Source organism: Lagenorhynchus albirostris, chromosome 9 (genome assembly GCF_949774975.1).
Source record: "Lagenorhynchus albirostris chromosome 9, mLagAlb1.1, whole genome shotgun sequence".
Taxonomy (NCBI): domain Eukaryota; kingdom Metazoa; phylum Chordata; class Mammalia; order Artiodactyla; family Delphinidae; genus Lagenorhynchus; species Lagenorhynchus albirostris.
Window position 1 is genome coordinate 60,778,303 of NC_083103.1, and position 24,599 is coordinate 60,802,901.

General features: G+C 39.3%; 1 protein-coding gene across 1 annotated transcript in view; it reads right to left on the minus strand.

The window, feature by feature from the left end:
- Positions 1 to 24,599, minus strand: part of DLG2 (discs large MAGUK scaffold protein 2) — an 812,204-nt gene that overhangs the window by 469,885 nt on the left and 317,720 nt on the right. Inside the window, exon 9 of the mRNA XM_060157866.1 lies at positions 15,390 to 15,545. Within this exon, the coding sequence (XP_060013849.1) occupies positions 15,390 to 15,545 (156 nt within the window). The remainder of the gene's footprint in view (positions 1 to 15,389; positions 15,546 to 24,599) is intronic.

The window sequence follows — 24,599 nt, forward strand, 5'->3', positions numbered from 1 at the left end:
ACAAGAACTGCTTTGAATGAAAGGCAGGTGACGGCGGGAGGGCAGAGGATTAGTTAGGGCAGAGACAAAATCTGATGCGTATTTTAGAAGGCTCTATGTGTGCTATAATGTGAAGAATGAATTGAAGGTACGTAGAGCTTTTGGTAGAGAGCAGTTGGTGTTTCAGATGGGCAATGATTCTAGCCGAATCTAGGGTGGATATAATGTGGAAAGACTGCAGAGGAATTATTCCAGAGATGTTAAAGACATATGGATTGGTAGGACACTTAGATATCAACTTAAGGTGAACCAGTAGAAGGAATCCGGGAAAACGTCTTAGTGTCATAACCTGTACATAACCAGTACATGGAAATGCTAAGCTTACTGTGTGGCAGGCATTTTTCACATATAAATTCAATCCTCATAAAGACTCTGTGAGAGGGATACTTTTATTATTTCCATATTATGGATAAGGAAATGAAGGCACAGAGAGATCACACAGGTGCTTAAGAAGTAGAGCTGGAATTTGAACCCAAGCACAAATACTAAACCATACTATTATTGGTCATTAAGACAGTGGATATAACCGGAGACAACAGTCTGAAAGGTAAGATGATGAGTGTGCTTTCTGATGTGTCTTCGGGCATTTGAGGAAAGATGTCCAGTAGGAATCTACATGTATGAGTCCGGAGTCAAGGAAAGATCTGGTTGCAGATATAGAGATGGGAGACATAAGCACATAGCTGGGAACCAAATCCGTGGACATGGATGCCTTCTACTAGGGAGGGTGTGCAGAGGAGAAAGAGAAGGCATCACTGAGTGAAATGGACAAAAGGGATGAGGAGAAGAGGAGATGTCTAAGGAGACGGGGAAGAGAAAGTCGAAGTTGCAAGGAGAATCATGAGCCTAGAAGAGGGATTATGGAAGTTAAAAAAAAAAAGGTTTCAGGAAGGTGCAAGCAACAGAGGCAAGTGTACAGAAAGGTAAAATTTGATAAAGACTAAGAAGTTTCCACTGAATTTAGGAGCAAAGACTCTTGATGACTTTGGTGAAAACAATTTCAGTGGAGAGCTCGGGGTGGCTCTGAAGAGTGAACAGGAGAAAAGGAAGGGAGAGAGTGTAGACAATTTTTCTAGTTGGGAAGGAGAGTTTTAAGGATTATTTTTATATAATGGGATGGCGATTGTTGTATAATAAAAGCAAATGGAACTGGATATAAAGCTCAGCTCTGCCAGCTATTAGTTTTCTCAGTAAAGTAAGGATAAATATATCTACTTTATAGATGTATTATGAGGAGTAGTGATTATGTTTGTAGAACACCTAACAAAAAGTTGGTACTTAGTGAATGAGAGCTATAGTCTTATTAAAAATAGGAAAATCTGAAGACCTCTAAATCCTCTGAATAATTAACTATTTGAATAATCTGTCAGAGTAGAAAAATCATCTAGGTTTTTAAATCAGTTTTTAAAATTATTTTTATCTGAATATTTTATGTCATAAGGATATAATCTTAGCTTTGTTGCTATATGAATTATTTAACTTTTAAATGGAAAATTTTTACAGCATTACTGAGTTATAATTCATATACCATAAATTCACTCATTTAAAGTATATCATTCAGTGGCTTTTAGTATATTAACAGAGTTGTGCAATCATCATTAAAATCTCATTTTAAAAGATTTTCAAAAACCCCCGAAGGAATCCCATACCCATCATCAATCACTCTGAATTCCCGCCACCTCCCTATTTAGCCCTAGGCATTCACTAATTTACTTTCTGGCTCTATAGATTTGCCTATTGTGGACACTTCATATAAATGGAATCATATAATATGTGGTCCTTGGTGACTGGCTTTTTTCACTCAGCATGTTTTTCAAGGTTCTTACATGCTGTAGCATATATTAGTACTTCATTCCTTTTCCTGGCTGAGTAATATTACATAGTATGGATATACCACATGCTATTTATCCATTTATCAGTTGATGGATACTTGGATTATTTCCACCTTTTGGCTATTATGAATAATGCTACTATGAACATTTGTATACGTCTTGTATGGAGATATGTTTTCATTTTTCTTGGGTTTAGGTCTACCAGAGGAATTGCTGAGTCTAAATGGGGGATTTTTTTTTTTTTTTTTTTTGCGGTACGTGGGCCTCTCACTGTTGTGGCCTCTCCCATTACGGAGCACAGGCTCCGGACGCGCAGGCTCAGCGGCCATGGCTCATAGGCCCAGCCACTCCGCGGCATGTGGGATCTTCCCGGACCTGGGCACGAACCTGTGTCCCCTGCATTGGCAGGCGGACTCTCAACCACTGCGCCACCAGGGAAGCCCCTAAATGGGGGATTCTTAAATTTAGTTTTTACTAACAAAACTTAAACATACTTATTATGAACAATTAAAATAATTAAAAATTGTATAAAATAAAAGATAATTTCTTTCCCTCATCAAATCATACTCATCTGAGGTAAACACTGCTATGCTGAAGTAACATTTCTGTTTCCTTCCAGGCTTAGTCTATGATATGTAACCTTTCTTAGCATGAAACATTCTAAAAGATTGTGTTTAGTTTAAATTACTAACTGGCATGGGAGGAAATGCTCTGGCACCTGACATCTCTGACCCCAGTCTTATATCTGCCACAGTCCTATGACTGTGTGATCTTGGTTAAGTTTCTTAATTTTGCTGGACTTATTTTCTCAATTTTTAAAAAAAGTGTTGGGATGCAATCTTCTCTAACCCTTTCTGATTAAATGATACTAGGGCCCTCTGGATATACGATTAGCTTTAGGCTTATTTGCAACACGTATTTCTTTCTGTTCCTTTTCCTTTATAGTTGGAACTTTTTCTTTGTAGAATGAACATTAGAGGAAGGGAATGGCAATTACCCTCACCTTGCCAAGCACTGACATTTACTTAGCATGCTGAGCAAACTTACAGAGTGACTGGTGCTGCAAATCAAGTCCTTTTGCATGTCTTAATCTGTTCCTTTTCAATCTTCTAAGTTTGTTGAATTGATTTTTGTTTTATTACCCTTCACAGTGTCAATCAGAGTTGCTGAGAGGTTTGCTTGCTCTGGACCTTGATCCCACCTTTGAAAGCCTAGCAGTGCACATTACAATGACCTAACCCTCTAAGACATGTTGGAGGAATCCACGTATGACATGACTTCTCCAGAGCATCTGGCATTGACACATGTAGAATACAAATAAAACAGACTTTAACAAAAAGTAGACATCACCTGTTACAATGCCCAGTAGATAGGATGAAGAAAATCTGTTTCTGTGGCCTAACTCAGAAATCTCAGGGAAAACAGTACGTATCACCTTCTCCCAAGATAATAAGGGTGAACTATGGCCCAGAGAGAAGGATTCCTCTCAAATACCTACTCTTCCATGCACTGCCTTCAGCCAGGAGAAGAGCTTCCACTAAATGTAAACCCACCCTTTGGGCTGTGAGTCACTGTTTCAGGTGGACACCTACCATTTGTCATTCCACTGAGTGTCACTGTGTGCTCATGTGTCACATGGACAACACACAGCATTGTTCCTACCCATAAAGAGGTGACAGAGAGTCACCCTGTTTTCATTTATACAGAATTATTACTAGTGGAAAATTTGCAAATATACTTGGTTTGTTCTTGATGTTCACTATTCCCCTGGGTATTATGGGATGGAAGTGCACGAAGAACTAAAGATTGTTTGCCTGCTCCCTCAGTAGCTAACTTTGGACCTAAAAAGAAAAAAGGAAGGGTCTAAATATTGTGACAACTTAAGATGGCAGACGTGGGGTTAGAAAGAGCCTGAATCTTGAGTGAATTCAGAAAGTGTCAATTTCCACTTGCTGACCTAAGGAAACAGAGGGGGGTCTCGTGACATTCCGTGAGAGAGGTCTCATTGAGGGGTACAGCAAGAACATGGGATACATTAGGAGGCCTTTTAGAGAGAAGGAAGAGCAGAAACCAACACTACATGCCCAGATGAGGATTCAGGAAAGGCAACTTGCATTGTCGAGCTGTGATTTATAGGAAGTCTTTGACCAAAGATTACTAGAAACTCTTGACCAATTGGATGCCAGTGGCTGCCTGAAGCATCATTGGACAAGACATCCACCCACCCCAACCTGATTTCCCACAGTCACTATCCCCATCCCTCCTGTTGTAATTTCTTTTAACTTCAGGGTTTTAAAAAGTAGATCATCTTCTGAGAAAGGGTTGATGCTCTGGAAAATGAATATTAAAGTTGCTCAACAAAGAAAAGTCTGTCTGTCTTTTTTGTTTCTCTGCTGGGAAAGAGTGTGGATTAGAAGCTGTTTTTATGGGTCACAAGGATCCCAGAGGAAAAGGCTCCAACGTGAAAATCAGGACAAGGAATCTGGCTGGGACAGAAACAGAGCTGCTATGGAAGGTGGCAAGAAAAACAGGGAAGGCAACAGTCCCTGCCTGAGGGCAAAAGCCCCAGGTGACAAGAGGTCCCACGTCCTACCTGTCAAGAGGCAGAAGCGTGGATCTCAGTGTCGTAACAGAAGTCGCCCAGTTGTGGAGCACCGATACAGGGTAGAAATGAAAGGCTTCTCATCTCGCCCCTGCCAGACACTGCCCAGCTCCTAGAAGCCTGGCCTCGGTGTGGAGCGCCAGTGCGGACAGCAGTGGAAAAGTAGATGTACATCTGAAATGACATCATTCTAAGGGGTTGGGACAGTGACAAAGGTGAGAAGACTAAGTGATTTGTCATAAGTGAGGGGCATCCTATGGGGAAACAATGGGAAAGGTTGCCTTGTAAGAGTGTGGAAATGGTTGTTCAGGACAACGCATGAGTCACCAAGGGCCCTGCACAGAAGGAAGGGAGAGTCTCAGAATTCCAGCAATTATACTGGTGGACATCTGGTCAGAGACTTTTGTTTTTACTCACAGCCCCTTTCCTCATGCCCAGTGTAGCCTAAGGCCCCCCTACAAGGAACATAGATTCCAGTGCTAGCAAGAGAGTAAGAATTTATCCAGTAGCTTATCATATGAGAGTGGGGAGAGCTGGAAGGATATCTGGTCTGTCACTTGACCTTCAGATTTCACATGAAAAAGGTCTGAATGCCTAGAAACCGATGAACACAAACCTATAAATATAGTATCTAGGAGAAATCAGAATGGATCCAGAATAAATAAGGCTGGAAGCTAAGTAAAATTCACATATATTTGAAAAATACAATCTGTAATAATTATTTTTTACATTACCAATGGCTGTCAATTGTATGCACAAAATAAACCCTCTGGGCCCAGTGGTCCCTAAACCTCCTGAGACTAGTGTTTGACCATGCCTGGACTGTGTATCCCCAGAAGTACTAGCCGTATAATAGGCATTTAATACATATTTGTGGGCTGAGTGGCAGTTTCCTCATCTGGAGCATATCAAGTTTGACTAAATTGTTTCTAGGGTGTCTTCCATCTCTGAACTTGTATTAGCCTCTAGTTATTTTTAAACCTATAGGGTTGACAGAGTGATATCCTCATAATGATGCCAGAGGCATAAGAAAGGAAGCAGAACATTAGAATAAATTTGAGAGAGATGGAAATAACAAAGAGAAATAGATCCTCATCCCCGTCTTCAGTCTGGGCCAATCCATTCTGTTAGGCAGGTTGTTCACAAGAACGCTTGACCAAGGGAATGAGCTAGGGCTGAAACCTGATCTGAACTCCTTTTACATGTCACACTGGGGCCCGGTATATTTTGTCCTTCATCCAGAAGGGGAGCATTTCGGGATTTCCCTGGTGGTACAGTGGTTAAGAGTCCACCTGCCAGTGCAGGGGACACGGGTTTGATCTCTGGTCCGGGAAGATCCCACATGCTGTGGAGCAACTAAGCCCGTGCGCCACAACTACTGAAGCCCACGCGCCTAGAGTCCATGCTCCACAAGAGAAGCCACCACAATGAGAAGCCCGCACACTGCAACGAAGAGTAGCCCCCACGCACCACAACTAGGGAAAGCCCGCACGCAGCAACGAAGACCCAACGCAGAAGGGGAGCATTTCTTAAATTTAGACAAAAGCTCTAGCTGGGTTAGCTAAGCCCAGTAGACCCTCCCCCCACTTAAAGCGAACCATAAAATTCCTCTTTACTTTCTAATGTACTCACTTTCTCTGGAATATAGTGATCTTAGGTTTTAGTATTCAGTGTGGAACACACATCCCTGCTGACTTTAAAAACCTTGTTCAAGGGATCCTTTAAACTTCATATGAGCTTAAGGTCTACAGAACTGAATTAAAGAGTGGAAATGGAAGACTTACCTTCTCTGCATTGAGAGGTAAATTTTGATCCTTCAATGAAAACAAAATTCTGCATTCTGAAATATTTAGATCTCTGTATAAATATAAGCGGTCTTGCACAGCCCTTCCTCCTATACTGCCAACCCTAGCATTCATCTCCCTTTACAATTCACTGGACTCACCATCAGGCTAGGAATGAAAACAGCCTCTCGTAATTGTCCTTTAATAAAAATTCATTCCCACCTCAGCCTGAGGTATCTACTTAGGGGGTCATAATATGTCATTTTACACACACACACACACAGGCACACACACACACACACACATATAAATAGCTAACATTAACAGGGAAGTTCATATTTATCAGGCACTGCTCTTCACACTTTACGTATCACTTCATTAAATCCTTACAGCAACCCATGAAATGGATACCACGATTACTGCTATCGTACAGATTGAGGATACAGAAGCTCAGAGTGGCTGTCAACTGCTCAAGTTTACATAATTAGGGATTTGTGGAGGCAAGATTCAAACCCTAACACTTTGATTCTAGAGTCTAGATTCTTAACCATATATTCATTATCTATCCATCCACCTATCTATTAAAATTTGACTATTGTTAAATGATGTATCCTTTTTTTTTCTCAGAATTTAATGCTTGAGGAGTATTATGTGTGATGAGAATAACATTCAATAAATATTTACTGAGCACATGTGAAAAGAACAGATTCTGGTGCCAGCCTGCTAGATTCAAATCCTATCCTAATCCTAAGTGACCTTAGGTCACTTAACCTCTCCAGACCTCAGTTTCTTCACTTGCAAAATGGGGATAATGATAACACATGCCTTCTTGGATTGCTGTGTGGATTAATGAGCTAATTTGTAGAAAGTGCAGCCTGGCAGGTAATAAGATTATATAAGTGACAGTGATTGTTTTCTTCTCCTCCTTCCGCTTCATCACCATCATCACCACTATTACTGTTAGGACTACATGCCAGAAATCATTTTTGGCACAGGGAATCCAACAGTAAATAAAACAACAAAACCCTCGCTCTAATGAAATTAATAGTCTAAGTATGTCCTGATATATTGTTTCAACAATCTCACCGCATTGTTTCCATTTGTTAGTTAAATACGTAACCATAGTTTTCTATAAAATTGGAATAATCATACCTACCCCAGAGACTGTCATGAGGATAAAATTAGTTAGTACATATAAAAGTTTGGAAAAGTGCCTGGCATATAAAAGCACTCAGTACACTTAGCAGTTTTAATTTGTATCTATGCTGTGGGTGTTATGGTTTAATGTTACTGTCTTGATTCTTTCTGAGTTCCTATAATTTGTTGCTATAGTGATTTTGCATAGCATTTTCTCACAGCTACTTTGCCTCCATAAAGAAATGCTTTTGAAATTATGCTTATTCTTCAGTTTCTTATTGCTGCCCAATAATACAATGATTTACTAAAGTAGATACAAAGATTGCTCCCAAAACAAAAAGAATATACTAAAACTGAGGGAAAATATTCATAACGTCTCAGGTAGATAAGTAATCTGGCTTTTTAGAAACAGCAAGTCGAATCAGTTTAGATTGTTGCATCACAGAGAGTTATTTGAATGTCTCAGAACAGGAATTTTGGAATAAGATCAATCTGGGTGCATTTCCCAGCTCTCCTGAGACTCCCTCTCTGGACCTACTAGGGTTGTTGTGAAGAGTAATTGAGAGTTTTAGGAAGAGGGTAAGTACCCTGGCCTTCCTTCCTCCTTTACACTATATGATGTAATTTGAAATGTGCTTTAAAATAAATTCTTGAAATCTTAATGAAAGAACACCTCCTCCCTAATATAAGAACAAAAGTGAAGGGAAACAGTAAATGGCATGTTTTTTAAAAAGGATCTACATAGAAAATGCATTACTTTTAAAGCAAGGGGTGTTTCTTTCGGTGTGAATCCTTGCATATATCACACTGCACAGAGAAGAGGCTGTAAAACGGAATGTGGCAAGAGCCGCCTCTGTGGGAGTCATTAATCTCTCCTTAGTTTGCTTAATTCCAGTTGGGTTTAGTGATCACCTACTTCAAAAAGGCAGCGAAGGCCTTTGAAGAAGAAGCTGCTGCATAAACTCCGGAAGGAGTCGGGCTTTAGGAGCCATGTCCGGAGGGTTTCCTCTCCTGGTTTTAATTAAAAATGAAATTAAGAACTCTTTCAAATTATCTCAGCCTTTTAAGGGCATAAGAAGGTCAATGATTTGTTAAGCATCTTCTTTCTTCTTTTAATGGTGCATTTCCCAGATTACATCGTGTGAACAAGGCTTGAATTGCTTTCAGGATCCACAGATTTGTGGCACTGTGGACATAAGACGTGGGGGCCTGAGTGAGAAGCTGCGGTGAGTGCGAGAGGGATTAAGGCTCCCTGAGAGCAGGCGCCTGGCCGTGGGAAAGCCCTGGCTGGAGTCCTGGCTCTTCCGTTTGCTACATCAAAACTCACCCTCTACAGAGTTGTTGGGATTGCTAGAAACAAAGTGCCTGGCTACTAATCTGTGCTCTAGCTGTCATTTTGTCTACGTTCCTAAAAAGGTACGTGCGGTTTAGAAATACTGCTATGTGAGTAGGTTAAAAAAAGAAAATTATACATGCGTGAAGTGGCACGTGGCTTTAGAGATATGCCACCTTTTACGGGGAGACTATAAATGCAATAATAAAAGGGAAAATATATGACTTTGCCTGTGGTGACAAGGATGCTGCCACTAAGAATGACAGAAGAAATTAGCATCCACAGCTTCCTTTTGGCCCCTGGGGATATACCTGTGTTGGTAAATATTCTTCACCTGATTTGTGATAACACCAAAAATAAATATGCAGGAGCTCAAGGCTTTAAAACAGAATAAGCATATGAAAACAATTAATAATGACTAATGTAGGTAGTGCCTAGACGAAAATTCACTTGCTCCATGTCCCTGGATCCTCACAACAACCCTAAGAGGAGAATAGCACAGCTATGATTAATTTCCCCCTTTTCTGGTGAGTTAATGCCCAGAAGAAGGCCTCAAACCTAGACAGTCTGGACACAATCCCTGGCTCCTCTACAACATCAGGTTGCCTTCATTTCAAACAAGAGACCTCCTCATATACTTTGCCTCCCTTTCCTTCCACTGAGTTTCCCTCTACAGAGTTTTATGTTTAAATATATTTATTGTGGACAACAGTGCCCCCTGTCTCCAAGGGGAGATGATGCTATCACCATCTCATGAAGACTCCAAGCCAGAAAAGTCTTCCCCTTGAATCAGTCAATCACTAAGTGCCACCCAATCTATTTGATAATTAATTCTGTATCTATTTATATCTCTCCATCGCCATAGCTTCAGTTTAGTTCTTCATGATTTCAACCCTACTTGATATGCTAACTAGTCTCCCTGTCTTCAAACTCTTCTCACACAGCTGAGTGATCTTTCTAAAAACACAAATTGAATTATGTCTTTGCTCAGCATTCAAACTCCTCGCTGCTTACAGGATGAAGTTCAAAATCTTCAGCTTGGCAAGTAACACCCTCTATGAACTGTAGCTGCCTGCAGCTCCAACTTTATCACCCACCCAATAACCCTTAGCCACACAGAACTACGGGTTGTTCCAGAGTGCCCTGTGCTTGTACACATCATGAGGCTTAACTCTGCGCTATTCCTTTTACCTGCAACATACTTCTTCCCTCATCTGACTGATGAGCTCAGTGTCTTTGAGAAAACTTTAAGAAAAGCAGAGGCTGAGTTAGAGGATTCCTCCTCTGTTTCCTTTAGAGACTCACGTGTACTTTTATGATAGCATTATTATGTCTAGAAGTTATATTTGATTTTGGGTTTATAGACTTTGAGACAGTTAAAACATTAATAGATACATTTTCTAATATTTTATAAGAAGAGAACGCTTGCCAAAGACAGGCCACCATGACTTTGCCATATGGCTGAAATCTTGTAAGAGAAAGATCTTGCTCTGTGTTCCCAAACTAGGAATGGCTTGAGGCTGCCAACTTTGATTTCTACACAAGGAGTGAATTACAGACATGGATTCTGAGCCCTGTAGAAAATTGTTAGAAACTAATCTAGCAGATGGACCTATGAAAAGATAAGGTTAAGTTTCCCAGGAAGAATGGTTCTTCTAAATGACTAGGAATTAATAACATAAGGTGTGAGTGGGGAAGATTCCTGTATATATGTGTAAGTTCACACCTTCGCAGAAGGGACAGTCTGAGTGCATGTTTGCTCCCATCAGTACCTCTTATAATAGTCTTCTTTTAGTTACCTAGAGACTAAGTACACTGGAGAAACCAAGGGCCTTTAGCAGATATACATCACAATGCACAGTAATGAATTCTTCACTTACATGTTGAACTGCTTAAGGGGAAGGACCGTGTCTTATTCACCTTTAAATCCCTAGCATCCAGGTTAATCTCTGGTGACCTAGTAGAAGTCCCATGAATACATCTCTTCAAGGAGTAAAGATGTTTTATGATCACCTAATACTTCAGAGTCCATTTCCTATCCCAAATCTGCCCACATATTTTAATTAGCCTTCATCTGGTTTATCTCAGTCTCTGTTTATCAACGACAAAACAATAATTAGGACCAATTATGTAAAAGGACAAATGAAAATATGCCGTATGTCGAGAAAACAGGCAAGAATATGATTTTCCTTGCCCCAGGAATATTAAAAGCTGAATAACTTACCATTTTCCCAAAGTAGAAAAACCAATTACAACATCAAAAACTACATCTTTTTTTTTTTTTTCTTAAAGAAAAAGATATACTGGATAAGCAGGAGCCTCACAGCAATCCCATTTGTTTTTCATAGAGCTCCAAATTTTAGTTTTATTCCAGGCTCTGCCCATTTCTTGCTTTTGCAAGATCTGAAAAGTCAATTACTCTAAACATAATCTGCAGCCTTAGGAGCTGACACTTTGCCAAGTAATTTAAAATGCTTTGCTAAGGAAAACTTATAACTTCTCTGTGTTCTTTTAGATGATGTTATAGAAGTAAATTGTGTATACAATTAATTCATCCCTGAATATTTGCTATCAGTTCAAAGAGCTGAGAACTTGGGTATTCAAAAGGCAGAGAATACAGACGACTGACTCCCTGCTTTTGCTGACTTGCCTCCATTTTTATGAATGCTAATTAGAGATTAACTGGTACACAGGGAAGCGTGGTTCACGGGCTAACTTTCACAGAACTAGCTTACATCATCATCTGAGACTGTAATTACTATATCAATATGGGCATACTTCTGAAATAGACTGTGGGAATTTCTCAAATGCCCTGAAAAATATATATTAGCACATATTGCAACGTAAAGATTAGGCATTTCTTCAAAATTTTTGGTTGTCCTCTTCAATTTCCATATTTGTAAAAGGTTGTCCTTAGTATAATATTTTGCACTTTGTCAGTGCTTGATAAATCCTGATTGAATGAATTGATATTTTCTTATAATATTCTTTGTAGGGCAGAAGATCCCTAAATACTTTTATTTTACCATGAGCAGAAGTAAGACGTGGACCCATGAAGACAATGGATTGGGTTCCTCATCATTAACAGAGTTGGATAAGGGCTTGTCTATCTAACTCTCAGTTCTCACCTACCTCTGATATTCTTTAAGTTATTCAAGGTCACAGTGGAAAAAGCAAGTGATGGTGTCATAAATGGAACTAGAATCTTTGAACTTGTCCCCTGAATTACGGGCTGTATTTCAAGAAACATCTGCTCAGAGAGGTATTTCCCATTGGAGAGGAAGTAAATAATCTCTGAAAGGAACTGCCCAGTCTTCATGAAGAGCTGAGAGCTACCTAATCAATCTGTAATGTAGACACTGACCGTCAAGAAAATTGAAGGTGAAAGTGAAATACACAAAATTAGTTCTAGTCTGTTATTTGTTTCCATGCATGGATTCATTCATTCATGGAGGTAAAAAAAATGGGTAAAGCACAGCTTGAGCCATGACCTGTTCCTGAAACAGGTATCTGTTTGCTCGTCTTCAGACCTCATTTCACGTTAATTAGGCACGCAGTAATTCTCAGCTCCTGCTGTGCCGGCACTGGGCTCAGTGTTAGCAGTGAACAAAATAGACAGCGTTTCACTCATTGACCTTGCAGCACAGAGTGTGAGATATAGGCATTTGGTTTAAAAATCACATAAATGTACAATTATAAATTGCTTGAGTCATATGGGAAAAAAGAGAGAGAGAGAATAGAGTAGAGGACCTGATTTCCTTTTTCAAGGAGCTTCTCTGTGGAAGTACAAGTTAAACTTAGACCTAAGATGACCAGAAGTTAATCAGGCAAAGTGTAGGGAGGGCTTTTCAGTTTGAGGAATGAGCATGTGTGAAGCGCTTGAGACAGGAAGAGATTCAGTGCATTTTGTGAAGAAAAGGAAGGCTGGTGTGAACAGTGTGTTCAGCAAAGGGAAGAGTGACATGAGATGTTTAAGAGGCAGGCAGCGGCTCGATCATGCACAGCCTGGATGCCATGTTAATGACTTTGCATTTTATCCTAATGCAAAGGAGAGAGAGCGATCTGATCTGTATTTTTAACAGATCACTTTGGCTGCACTGAGACTAAAAGAGGAGGACAAAAGTGGAAGGGGTGAGACCAATTAGGAGACTGTTATAGGTGGAAGATGATGGAGGCTTGGATTAAAGCGGTGGAAAAACAAGTAGAGGAGAATTAATAGATTTGAGGTATATTTCAGAGGTAGAATCAACAGGACTTGAAGATAGACTGAATGATGGGTGTGAGGGAAAACAAAGTGCGAAGTGTGATTTTCAAGTTTTGGCTTGGGCAGTGGAGTAAATATATGTGCCATTTACTGAGTTGGACAAGTGTGGAAGGGGAACAAAGTGGGGGAGAAATCAAGAATTTCAGTATCAGTGTATTGGCGGCAATGCCACTAAAATGGGTGTGTCTGTGTGTGTGTGACATTTTTCTAGAAATGAATATGAAAAAGTATGGAAAAGGAAAGGAAAGAATAGGGAAAAGGATAGGGACAGAATGAGAATAAATAGAAAATAGAATTCCCAAAGGGAAGATGAAGGGTGAGGGTGGGGACTAGTGCATATCAGGACTGCTGAGGGTGTGTAATACGAAAAACACATATTCAACATTATACTGCAATTTTTAAAAAAAAATTGGGGGAAAAAACCCTGTGGTTTTCATAATACAGATTACAGAAAGCAAATGGAGAAGAATCATATCTGGTGGGTCCATACAAAAGGTAGATTCTGTCATCCACTTATTGGTGAGTTTTTAGGAAGGGATACATCACAATCCCCAGTGGGAGGCAAGGAATGTAATTCTTGTGTTCATCAGAAAAGAACACGGGTTAAAAAAAAAAGATTCATGGACACTGAGCCAGATGAAGGGAGATGAGCAGGCAGGATAAAAATAGAGAAAGGAAAGACAAAGAGAAATGGGTGGAGAATTTTTCCAGCAAGCCAAGACGTCTGGGCCGTCATGCCTATGCCTATGCAGGTGCTAGTGGTCACCTGGGTTTGAATCCCAGCCCTGCCACTTAGTGGTGGCTGATCGTGGGCATGTCAGGTAACTTCTCAAGCCCCGACTTTTGTATTTGTAAAGCAAAGATAATGATAACATCTACCTCATAAGGTGATTGTCAGGGTTAGGAGAAATAATTTGTAAGAAGTGCTCAACAACACGCCTGGCACACAGGAAGAGCTCAATAAATGTTAGCTGCCTTTATGTAGCTGACTATTTATAGATGCATAATTACTAGAAAGTCGTTATTGTAGGTGTGTGTGTTCCTTCTCCCTTCCCTATGGCTATGGTGACTTTGCCCTCTTAGCTTCAAAATTGTATTGTTCACTGTACCAAGAAAAAGGTTTTATAATTTGTTAAAAGTATAGGAGGATTTAATTAATATTTATAAAGAATTTTAAAACAAGCAAAGCTATTAGGCTTTACCTGTTGCAAATTAGTGAAAATGCCCCAGCTGATTACATAGCCAAAACTATGTTTCTTATCTATTTCTAGAAATGTTAGATATAACTTAAAATTTGTTATTGAACTCCCCTAGAGAGGCAAATAATTGACTTCTAAACTTATTCTTTGAAAATCTCCAAAGACAGAGATGATGTTCTAAGGAGACCCTCTTCACTATGAATCACTCTAAAATCTGTATTTTCTCAGTCCTAATAATATTATGAAGACATATGAAGATATTCTGTCTGAAAACATAACAATATAAGCACCCCATTACATGTAGAAACATCACAGTTGAGATCTCCCCACTTTAAACTAAATTGGAACTACCTTATGGAACATTGTATTCTCTTTTTCTTTCTCTCTCTCTGGCTGCTACAGGAAGATAGGGTTTTATTATCTGTCATACATATGCTTTAGAATTATAATGCAGAATTATGTCCAACCTTCAGACTTAGAACAATTTGTTTACAAATTGTGGAAAAACTCAAAACATTCTAAGATCAAATCTGAACTCCACAGCTATTGGCAATATCATACTGAGGGAACTGCCTTAACTTCTCTGAACTTCAGTTTTCTTATATAAAATGGGAGTAACTAAATAAGATAACAGATGTTAACATACTGTAAAGGTGAAGATTATGTTCTTTGTGGTTAGTTAGAACCAACTAGTTCTGTAGTTTTGGATGAGTTGTTTAATACCTCAAGGAGTCAGTTAAATGGTGGTATTAATTTAATAATTTAGTTAAAATATTAAACGGCAGTAATAGTATCTACTTCTTAGGCTGTTATGCATGGAGCACAGTATTATTATTCAAAATGTATTAATCAAAAATGTATTCAGTAAATGTTCTCTTTCATCCTTCTGTATGAGGAAAATAGTGCTAATTAAATTTCAGAATTAATTCTTCTGGAAAAATATAATACCTTATTAAAAATGCATGGGAATCAAGAACATTTAGAGCATCATGTGATCATGTGTAAGTGCTCTGTGATCACACTAGAAAAAAAAAGTCAATGTTCTTAATTTCTCCCATTGCCCCAAGGAAGCAGAACATCTTTCCGCCCTGAGGAAGATGTAGAGTGCAAGAGAAGTAAGCAGAGGTGGATTCTACCCATTCATCCTTTTGGAAGCACATGCAATTTGAGAAGATGAAGCGAGGAAGTGCATGCAGTACCTGGTCATCTCAGAGTCAGGGAGCAGGCCTAGGTGGTAGTGGGGGTAGGGAGCTGAGAGAAGGAAGCTTTTGTCACACTCCACAGGGGAATAGTGCCTGGGAGAAGCAGGCTTATCGCACAGTTTGTTCACAGTGCTGTAAACAGGTTCCGGAGGCCTGGTGATACAAGAGGCAGACAAAGAGATGCATGGTTAGCACACACACTAAACAACTGTGCAACTAGCAGCATTTCACCATACTCCAAAGTGAACAACCCAAACAATGCCATGGGCTTCATCAGGCCTGAGTTAAGAGTCTCTTCAGGAAACAGGTTCTCGGCTTAGGAATTAGAACTTTGGCTGACATGTGGCAGGACTAAAATCCATGTGTCAGATACCTCAGTAGAGTCATAATCATCCTTTAAATGCTATATCCTTTTGGATAAGCCAGTCTGAAATGCCAGACTTTGGGATTCTCTGGCACGGCTCCTTCTTAAACTTGAATCTCATCTTTTTTTTTTTTCTTTTCTTAATTTTATTTATTTTTTATACAGCAGGTTCTTATTAGTTATCCGTTTTATACATATGAGTGTATACATGTCAATCCCAATCTCCCAATTCATCACACACACACACACACACACCCCCCCCACTTTTCCCCCTTGTTGAATCTCATCTTAAATGTGAACTTCAGAGACCTTCCCCGACCACTTTGGCCGGGACACCCTGTTACTTTTCACAGCACCTATTCATACTTCATAATATTTTTTCTCGGCATGAAATAATTTTTTTGTTTATTTTAAATTTTTATTGTCACTCTCACTACACCATAAATTCTATGAGGAGAGAGACTACGTTTATTTTGTTAACCACTTAAAATACAGTCTGGTACACAGTACATATTCTATTAACTATTTGTTGACTGCATGTATGAACAAATAAATGAATACAACTTCCCACATTTATATTGCGTTTTTTTTTTTTTTTTGGTGCCTTGCGGGGGTTGGTCTTACCCAGGAATCTAATAGGTTATATGACCTGAGTGGTTCCTCCATATATTTATTCAGAGTTTGTCCCCCAATAATTGACTTCAGAAAGTTTTCTACAAAGAGGATAATCATTTTAGTAAAATTTCTATTAAGTGAATTCATCTAGGGATACTGTAACATTATCTAAAATAGCAACATTGTTATAGCTGCTATTTACAAACATGCATAGTATGACTGGGTAAACTTTTCTACAATTTTTGGTCACAGATCCATGTAAAAACAAAGTCCTTGGTTATTAAAACAGTTTTTTCACAACTCTATTCGCCACCTTTTTAAACACATGGTCTGAAATTACTACCAATACCTTTCCAATAAGGTAAGAATGGAAAGATCGGAACTTAAATGGAAGTACTACTGGCAGTCTGGGCCATGGACCCAGGAAGGGTAGGCTTAGCCGGGAAGGTAAGGAGCGTGTCAGGAAACCGGGCGATACCCATGAGGTCATACCCAGGGGAGGCAGATAGCGCCCCTAAGGGCCACAAGACACCAGAGGCTATGTTGGTGGCCACGTGCCTGAACAAAGGCACAGGAAGCATAGGCGGTGAACTCAGTGAGGGCACAGTCTGTGTTTCTGTAGCCCTAGCCCCCAACATGGCCTCTAATATATAACAGGTGCTCAGTCAATGCTTCCTGAACTGACTGAGGATGGAGAACAGGGAAGAAAGGAGGATAAACAAAGCATTAAAAACAAACTACCTAGTTTATAATATTACTGTGGCCAATCATGGCTTAGACATACTGTCTAGAGACTTGGATTCTTCTCTAACACAAAGCTTTCTACCACATGGAAAGAGATTCCTTGATCTGTTTATTTTGTATAACACAGTAGAAGGGCTGAGGAGTAGGCAGGAGGAATCTGGAGGCCTATTTTGTCCCCCAGAATAACTATCTCAGTGGTAAAATGAAGTACTTTGGCTTGTTCTATCCCAGTGGCTAACCCTGTAACATTTACAAGAAGAATTAAAGGTTTTTAAAATAAAAGAGCCAGACTTTTTTCTTACATTAGGGAATCTATTCTTAGGGAAGACAAGTGCTCCATTTTTTAAAAAATCTAGTAAGCTTGTAAATTTCTGTTTATCAATGATACACACACATAATTTATAATGGTAAACACCAGCCCTTAAAAAAGGCAGCTGCAAAATCATTCTTAAAAAGTTTTTTGTTTTTAAATCAGTTTTTATAAGTAATTCACACTGTGGGAAGTAATGTAAAAAGAAAGATACTTTTAGTCAGCCACTGAAACACATCTTTTAAAATAGTCAGACTGACTATTGTTCGATTTGGGGGGAGGGGGTCTGTTTTTGCTTTGTTGATATAATCAGCTTTATGAAGATTAATGTACATTTCCCATAGTTTTAGAGACAGAAAGACTCATGATTCCGGTTAAAGTTGCCTTGGGAGATCACAATCTTATTTGTACCTAAAATGTGTTGTCTACACAAAAATTCAGCTTGGAAAAAGCTCTGTATTAATAGGCTGCATAAATATGAATTAAATAAGAAATGAAAAGGCATGCATGAGCTCTATGGGAATGATTCTGGGTAGGTTATCACAAGAGGACCCGCTATTATTCTCCAATTTTTCCACGCTGAAATAGAGCCACTGTGGCAGAGATGGCTGGATTGCTTCCCAAACATTAATTTTTCCTATTTCTTATTTCTTATCCTTTTTTCTTATTAATAGATATCAACTTTTTCATTGGGCACTTTTCCTGTAATAAAGACTTTATTTCTCAGCCTTGTAGATGGATGTGGTTGTGGGATTCCTGAGATGGCTGCTTAAAGGGAAGCTACTTTAGCTGAGACCCTGCAATTGTATTCTCTCCCACGTCCTCCCTCTGCTGACCTGGAACCCAGATATGATGGCTGGAGCTTCAACAGTCACACTGGACCATGAAGCAACCTTGAGAATGAAGGCAAACGATACAGATTGTAGAGCATAATGGTACAGCTTGTGTCACTGATGACATGGAGTGATACTATACCAACTCTGGACTACCTACTCTGGATATCTTCTTTGTACAAAAATAAACGATCTTGTTTAAGCGAGTGTAATTTTTTGTTATATAAATAGGACTTAATATTAACAGATATACTCCTACAAAATGTAAGACTGATCATCTAATACAAAGAAATAACTACAGATAGGGCCTACCATAAGGTACTAATACATTTAACTCTATCAGAAGTCCAAACAACACTTTCTTTGTACAGAGAAAAAATTAAAGAATGTTATTTTCTGACTATATAATTTAGAACCCCTGGCTGTTTAGAGACCCCACTGAATCTTTATTAAAAAAATACATATATAAATGGTAGCTGAAGTGTCCATCGACAGATGAATGGATAAAGAAGATGTGGCACATATGTTACATCAGTGGAATATTACTCAGCCATAAAAAGAAATGAAATTGAGTTATTTGTAGTGAGGTGGATGGACCTAGAGTCTGTCATACAGAGTGAAGTAAGTCAGAAAGAAAAACAAATATTGTATGCTAACACATATATATGGAATCTAAAAAAAAAAAAGGTTCTGAAGAACCTAGGGGCAGGACAGGAATAAAGATGCAGATATAGAGAATGGACTTGAGGACACGGGGAGGGGGAAGGGTAAGCTGGGACGAAGTGAGGGAGTGGCGTGGACATATATACACTACCAAATGTAAAATAGATAGCTAGTGGGAAGCAGCCGCATAGCACAGGGAGATCAGCTCAGTGCTTTGTGACCCCCTAGAGGGGTGGGATAGGGAGGGTGGGAGGGAGACACAAGAGGGAGGAGATATGGGGATATATGTATATGTATAGCTGATGTGCTTTGTTATAAAGCAGAAATTAACACACCACTGTAAAGCAATTATACTCCAATAAAGATGTTAAAAAAAAAAATGGTAGCTGATCTAAACTGCCAGCCCAGGGCCTAAGAATAAAGCAATCAATGACTTCCTTGAGGCCATAGAACATTGTCATGGTGATGTCATTTCAGTAACGTTGCACTTTCTGCCTAAAGAGCTTATTCAATTTTCTCAGTCTGATGTTGTCTCCACAGACCAAGAAAATGATGTTACCAATTTTCTTCTAGTCTTCTTACTTTGGTAGCACTATAGTTTGAGACAAATTATCAGAATCAAAGCTGGCTAATACATACATACCTTAAGAAAAAAAAAATCCTACCTGTATTGTACTCATCTAAATTAGGGAAAACATTTTAGTCTCTGAACGCTACAATAAATTCAAGACAAAAAAAAAAAAAATGAGGTCCAGCACACTATTCAGTGCTGAACTTGTGAGCCTTTTACCTATATTTTTTGGAACCATTTTATGACCATAATATTATTTTACAACTCACATATTTAGAAGATTTGGTGTTTGGGGCAGGCTTAAATATCTTGGATTTTAGAAAGTCACTTCCAGATTGTTTCATAGTGGATTGATTCTTTGCCTAAGCTTAATTACTCTTGATTCAAAGTTTTATCAAAGTCAATCAAAAGAGATACAGCTACTCATATTGCAGGCTTATTTTTACCTATCACTCAGCTTCAATTCCTTTTCTGTTTTTTTGCATGTTATTTTGTACAGTCACTGGCTAAAGAGTAGACATATCAAATCCAGTTTCTTTTCTTGATTGTGAGAACACTTGATATCTCAGAAGATGGGTAGATGAAAAAACACCAAAACATGACAAAACACTTGACAGGCTTGACAAAGACTTCTTGAAACACTGACAAAGTCCTCATGCAACCAAACAACTAAATTAAAAATATCAGCGAGAATCTCCTTTTACGTGACATAAAAATGGGGTTCACATTTGAAGGTTTCTGTCTGCTAGCTTTATTACAGTCCTAGAATTCTATTATGTGTTACGTACTATACCAGCCACAGTAAAATATCCAGTAACTACTACTACTGTCTGAACATAGGAAATGGCACATAGTAGGTACTTTAGAAATGTCTCTTGGAATGAATGGATGGAGATGTATATCTATAGGTATAGATATAGATTTTTTAATAAACATTCTCCACTGAGAGAAATGAAGAAAGACTTCTGGCATTTTCAAGAAGCCCTAAGTTATTCTGAATCACCTAACTAGGTTTAAAATTTTTAGACCATCATTAACTACAGGTTAGATGGCAGGAGGACAGAAACTCCAAAATTGTCAGGAACTGACAGGTATTTTTCTTTTTAAAAAATTTTTTAATGATCTCAAATTACTTCTTTATTTCAATACTAGGAACTGACAGCTTTAAATACTTGGTGTGCACAGTTTATCAACTCTCAGAGGGATGGGCTTCATGTATGTGCAAGTCTGGCCACAGCAATGCCTGCTCTCACTTCCTGTGAGAGTCACCCCACAAGCTCGGGGCCCCTCAAAGGCTTCTCAGCCTTGAGTTCCATAAAGCCTAATGCCAGCAGACAGCATCCTTAGTATTTCCCTGCAGTTATATTCTCTGTGACCTCTCTGCCAGACAGACAAGAAACGCCAACTTATGAGCTGTCACGGGGATCTGGGTGGCAAGAACAGATGTCACCATCACTTCCAATGTATGCAGTAAAGAAGTGTCACAGGGAAAGCCAGACACAATTGAAAGGGCCTGTTTATCCCACTGCAAACCTCCAGAGTAGCCTAGGTCAGAAGGTAATGAATATGGAAATCCAATCCAAGGTACCTATTGGCTCTCTTCATTTTGTGGATGCCCCCAGAAGGGGGGAAAGGTAGTTAGAGATATTAGTGTAATCTCTAAGTGAATTTATAAACAAATCATTTATCTTGCTGTCCACTTATCAGGGGCCATGGATAAATGGCTTTGTAGTCTCCCGTGCTGAGCCATCAGCATTTATTTGCATATCTATGGGTTTATAATTGCAGGCTCTTATAGCATATAATTAGCACACCCTGGCCCTTGGTGATCTTTCTTTTCTCGGAACACCATTAGCATTTGCTATTTGTTCTGCTTTCTGGTGGCAGTTTCAATTGCTAGTCCACAATGCTGGTGTATTAGAGGCAGGTGCTTCACCTAACCCTATTCTAAGGAAAATTACCTTGCCTGCAACTGCTCCTTCCCATTTGCTCCACTTGACTCCAACCCAACTCAGTCCCCTCCCTAGCCAAAGCTGCTTGGACCAGGACTGGACCCCTGACTCTGCAACCATGGCTTGTACGGTAGTGCTCAAAAAAGTCAACGCCAATTATGGAAAGTGAATAAAGGAGCAGGGAATAATTGTAAACTGGTAGCAGAAGGGAAAGATGCAGACAGGTATAGGGTAGCTGTAGCTGTGTCCATTAATTATAGAGCACCAAGTTTTGCTGTGAAAAGTATCTAGCAGTTTCTTGAATCCAAAATAACCGTCTGGGTTCATTTTTTAAGGGGGCTATTAAGGCTCATGCTACTGAACTTCTCTGCTGGTTCCCATATGACATCAGTTGTATAATGAAAATCAACTATCACATCCTACCGTGTTTCCTTACTGGAGCTTAGGTCAGATCTTTTGTTTGCAATCAAAAGAGTGAAAATGAAACAGGTACTTTGTTTTCATTGTCCTTTTCAGATCACCTCAATTAGACTATGCCACTCAAAAATAAAAGCCAAATGCTTGAACCTGAGACCAATACCATGCTGATCCTGTCTTTAAAATTTTGTTCACTTTGCATTACTTTTATTTTCTAAAATACTGTATTAAAATATTATTATCTAAATTACTGAGTTTTCTGGTACCCCCCTTAAATGTTGCACTTGACCTGTGTGTTTCACTTGCCACACCCTAACTCCCAGCCCTGTACCAGAGACGAGTTAAATACAGTGATGATGATGACAGTGATGGTGATTGTAAATACTCATCTGTATGGCACCTGAAGATAGGAGGTCAAAGGAATATGACTCGTTTCTCTTAGAGGTACAGGAAGAGTGACTCACTTTACTGAGTCTTCCATGTCTCCATTAAAGGTACTGCTCTCAAAGTCCTCAGGCCATCTCAGGCAGGGTTCTCACCTCATTCTACTGTCATATTTGGTGCACTGGGCTCTTTCCTTCTCTAGACTATTAGCTCATAGAGGATCAGGACCAAATCTCATTTATCTTTGTTTCCCCATAGCTTCCATGAGCATAAGAAGGTATGAATGAAGCACTGTCATAGAAAAGGACTAGAGCTGTAATAAAAAAAAAACATGATCAGTACTTTTAATTCTCTCTTCCTGACCTAGAACTAAAAGGAAGAGCCTAAAATTGCAGTAGGAAGGATTTGGGTTATGTATTTGTATGCCTTTGACCATAAATCTCTCTGTCATATAGACTGAGATGGATAAATCTGTATTCCATTCAGTTTCTCCAACCCTCATCCTGCTGTGACCTTCCTTGGCTGCCCTAAATGGGCAGGGAGCATCCAGCCCCATGCACTACCTCAGCAGGACATAGACCCAAACTGCCTTAATGGTGGCAGTTGGTTGGCCGAGGGCTTGGATGCCTAAGCATCTAGAATACTGCCTGATGTAATTTGGAGAAAAAGATGTTTAAACCTTAAGAGCGTGCCTCAGACTCTTCTTTATAAATAATACATTGCTTTTTGAGCAAAGGATTTGGAGAAGGAAGCATAAGAGGATTGAATTTCAGGCCTGGGCTAATAGGTCTTAAGCACAGAATTTTGGGAAGCCTAAAAGTAATTAGGGGATAAAAGAGAATATCGGATCAAGGAGTGAACTATGTAGCTCAACACATGAATTTGACATTATAATGATAAGGATTAAGGAAGAGGCTGATTTCTCTTACACTTGAAGCAGAAAAGTGTTAGCCATTTGGCGAAGGTACTATCAGGAACTTAAAGTCTGATATAGAGAGATCTGGAGAACAGATTGGTCTAGATGAGCCCATTCATCCCCTTAATTCTAGCATCATCAGATTGGGCCCCCAAAGACTTTTACCACTGGGGCCCTTGGAGTAGACGCCTATTGGTACCACACTCACGTAACTTTTACAAAACTTAGCTTCCTCATTTTAATGATACTAAAAAACCTTTGTAGACCAGCAAAGCTGTGAACTGTAAAATTCTACACAGAAGTAAATTATCATGAAGCAGTGTGGTGAGTGCAAAGAAACAGAGCTAGGTTTGGATTCTGGTTCTCCAAATTCTACCCTGTGTGAACTGCTGTTTCTTCACTTCTCTCAGCCTCAGCATCCTCATCTGTAAAGTGGGCACAGCAATACCAGCCTGAGGGTAGCTGTGAGAAACAGAGGAAGAATGCACCTAAAGCACCGAGCTCAGTGCATGGCACTCACTGCGACCTCATCAAACAGCAGCCGTGTTATCTTGATTATTACCCTCAGGCACTCACACTGCAGAGAAGCAAAGCCTCTGAGAATGCTGCTCTCACTTTATTATAATGTGGAGGGAAGTAACAATCAGTGCTTTTCAGTATCACAAAAGGCACTGGCTAATGGTGCCTTCTAAAGGCTCACTTTTGCTCCTGATTCTAAAGGCAATTGATCCTGTATCAGAGCCACGTGAGGGTGATGCTCACTTTCTCTGAGCTCCTCAATTATTTTCTTTGCCTCTAACAAGACATCATCCCCAACCCTAACCCCAAATTTATGCCTGCACCTTCATAATGATTTGCTTTCCTGTGTGGCTCACAGCTGTGGTGTCACAGCAAACTGTTGGGCCATAAGTAATTTGTTATTAATAATAGTCATGTACCATAATCTATAAATATTTACTTTTTAAAAACAGAAATTAGGATGGATTCCCCATTTTCTCTCTATAAACATCACTCTCAGTTATATTTTACTATGTTTGCTTATTGAGGAGAGAAATGGCAGACCATTTAAAGTCATTTTAAAAGTTTTGCATTATTAAGTGTTTTATTTCCTCAAAAGAATGTTTGGGTTTCAACAAAATTGGCCCCTTTTATGACAGTGGGTTATAAATGGTTCATGAGTGTTTTATTGGAATAAGATGTTGAAAGTCGATGACCTTGACAATGATGACTATTAACAGGCATATTTCCAAAGAGTGTAGGAATCACAGTATTCCTACACTGGTATTGGGTGAATGTGTCCAGCTCCAATAGTATTTTTGTGGCATTCTGAAAGATGTTGAAACAAATATAATCTAAGACACCAGATCAGTACGGCCAGACCAAGGCCTTTGAGACATGGATTTGAATTGTTGGAGGAACGTTGAATATGTCCTGTTGT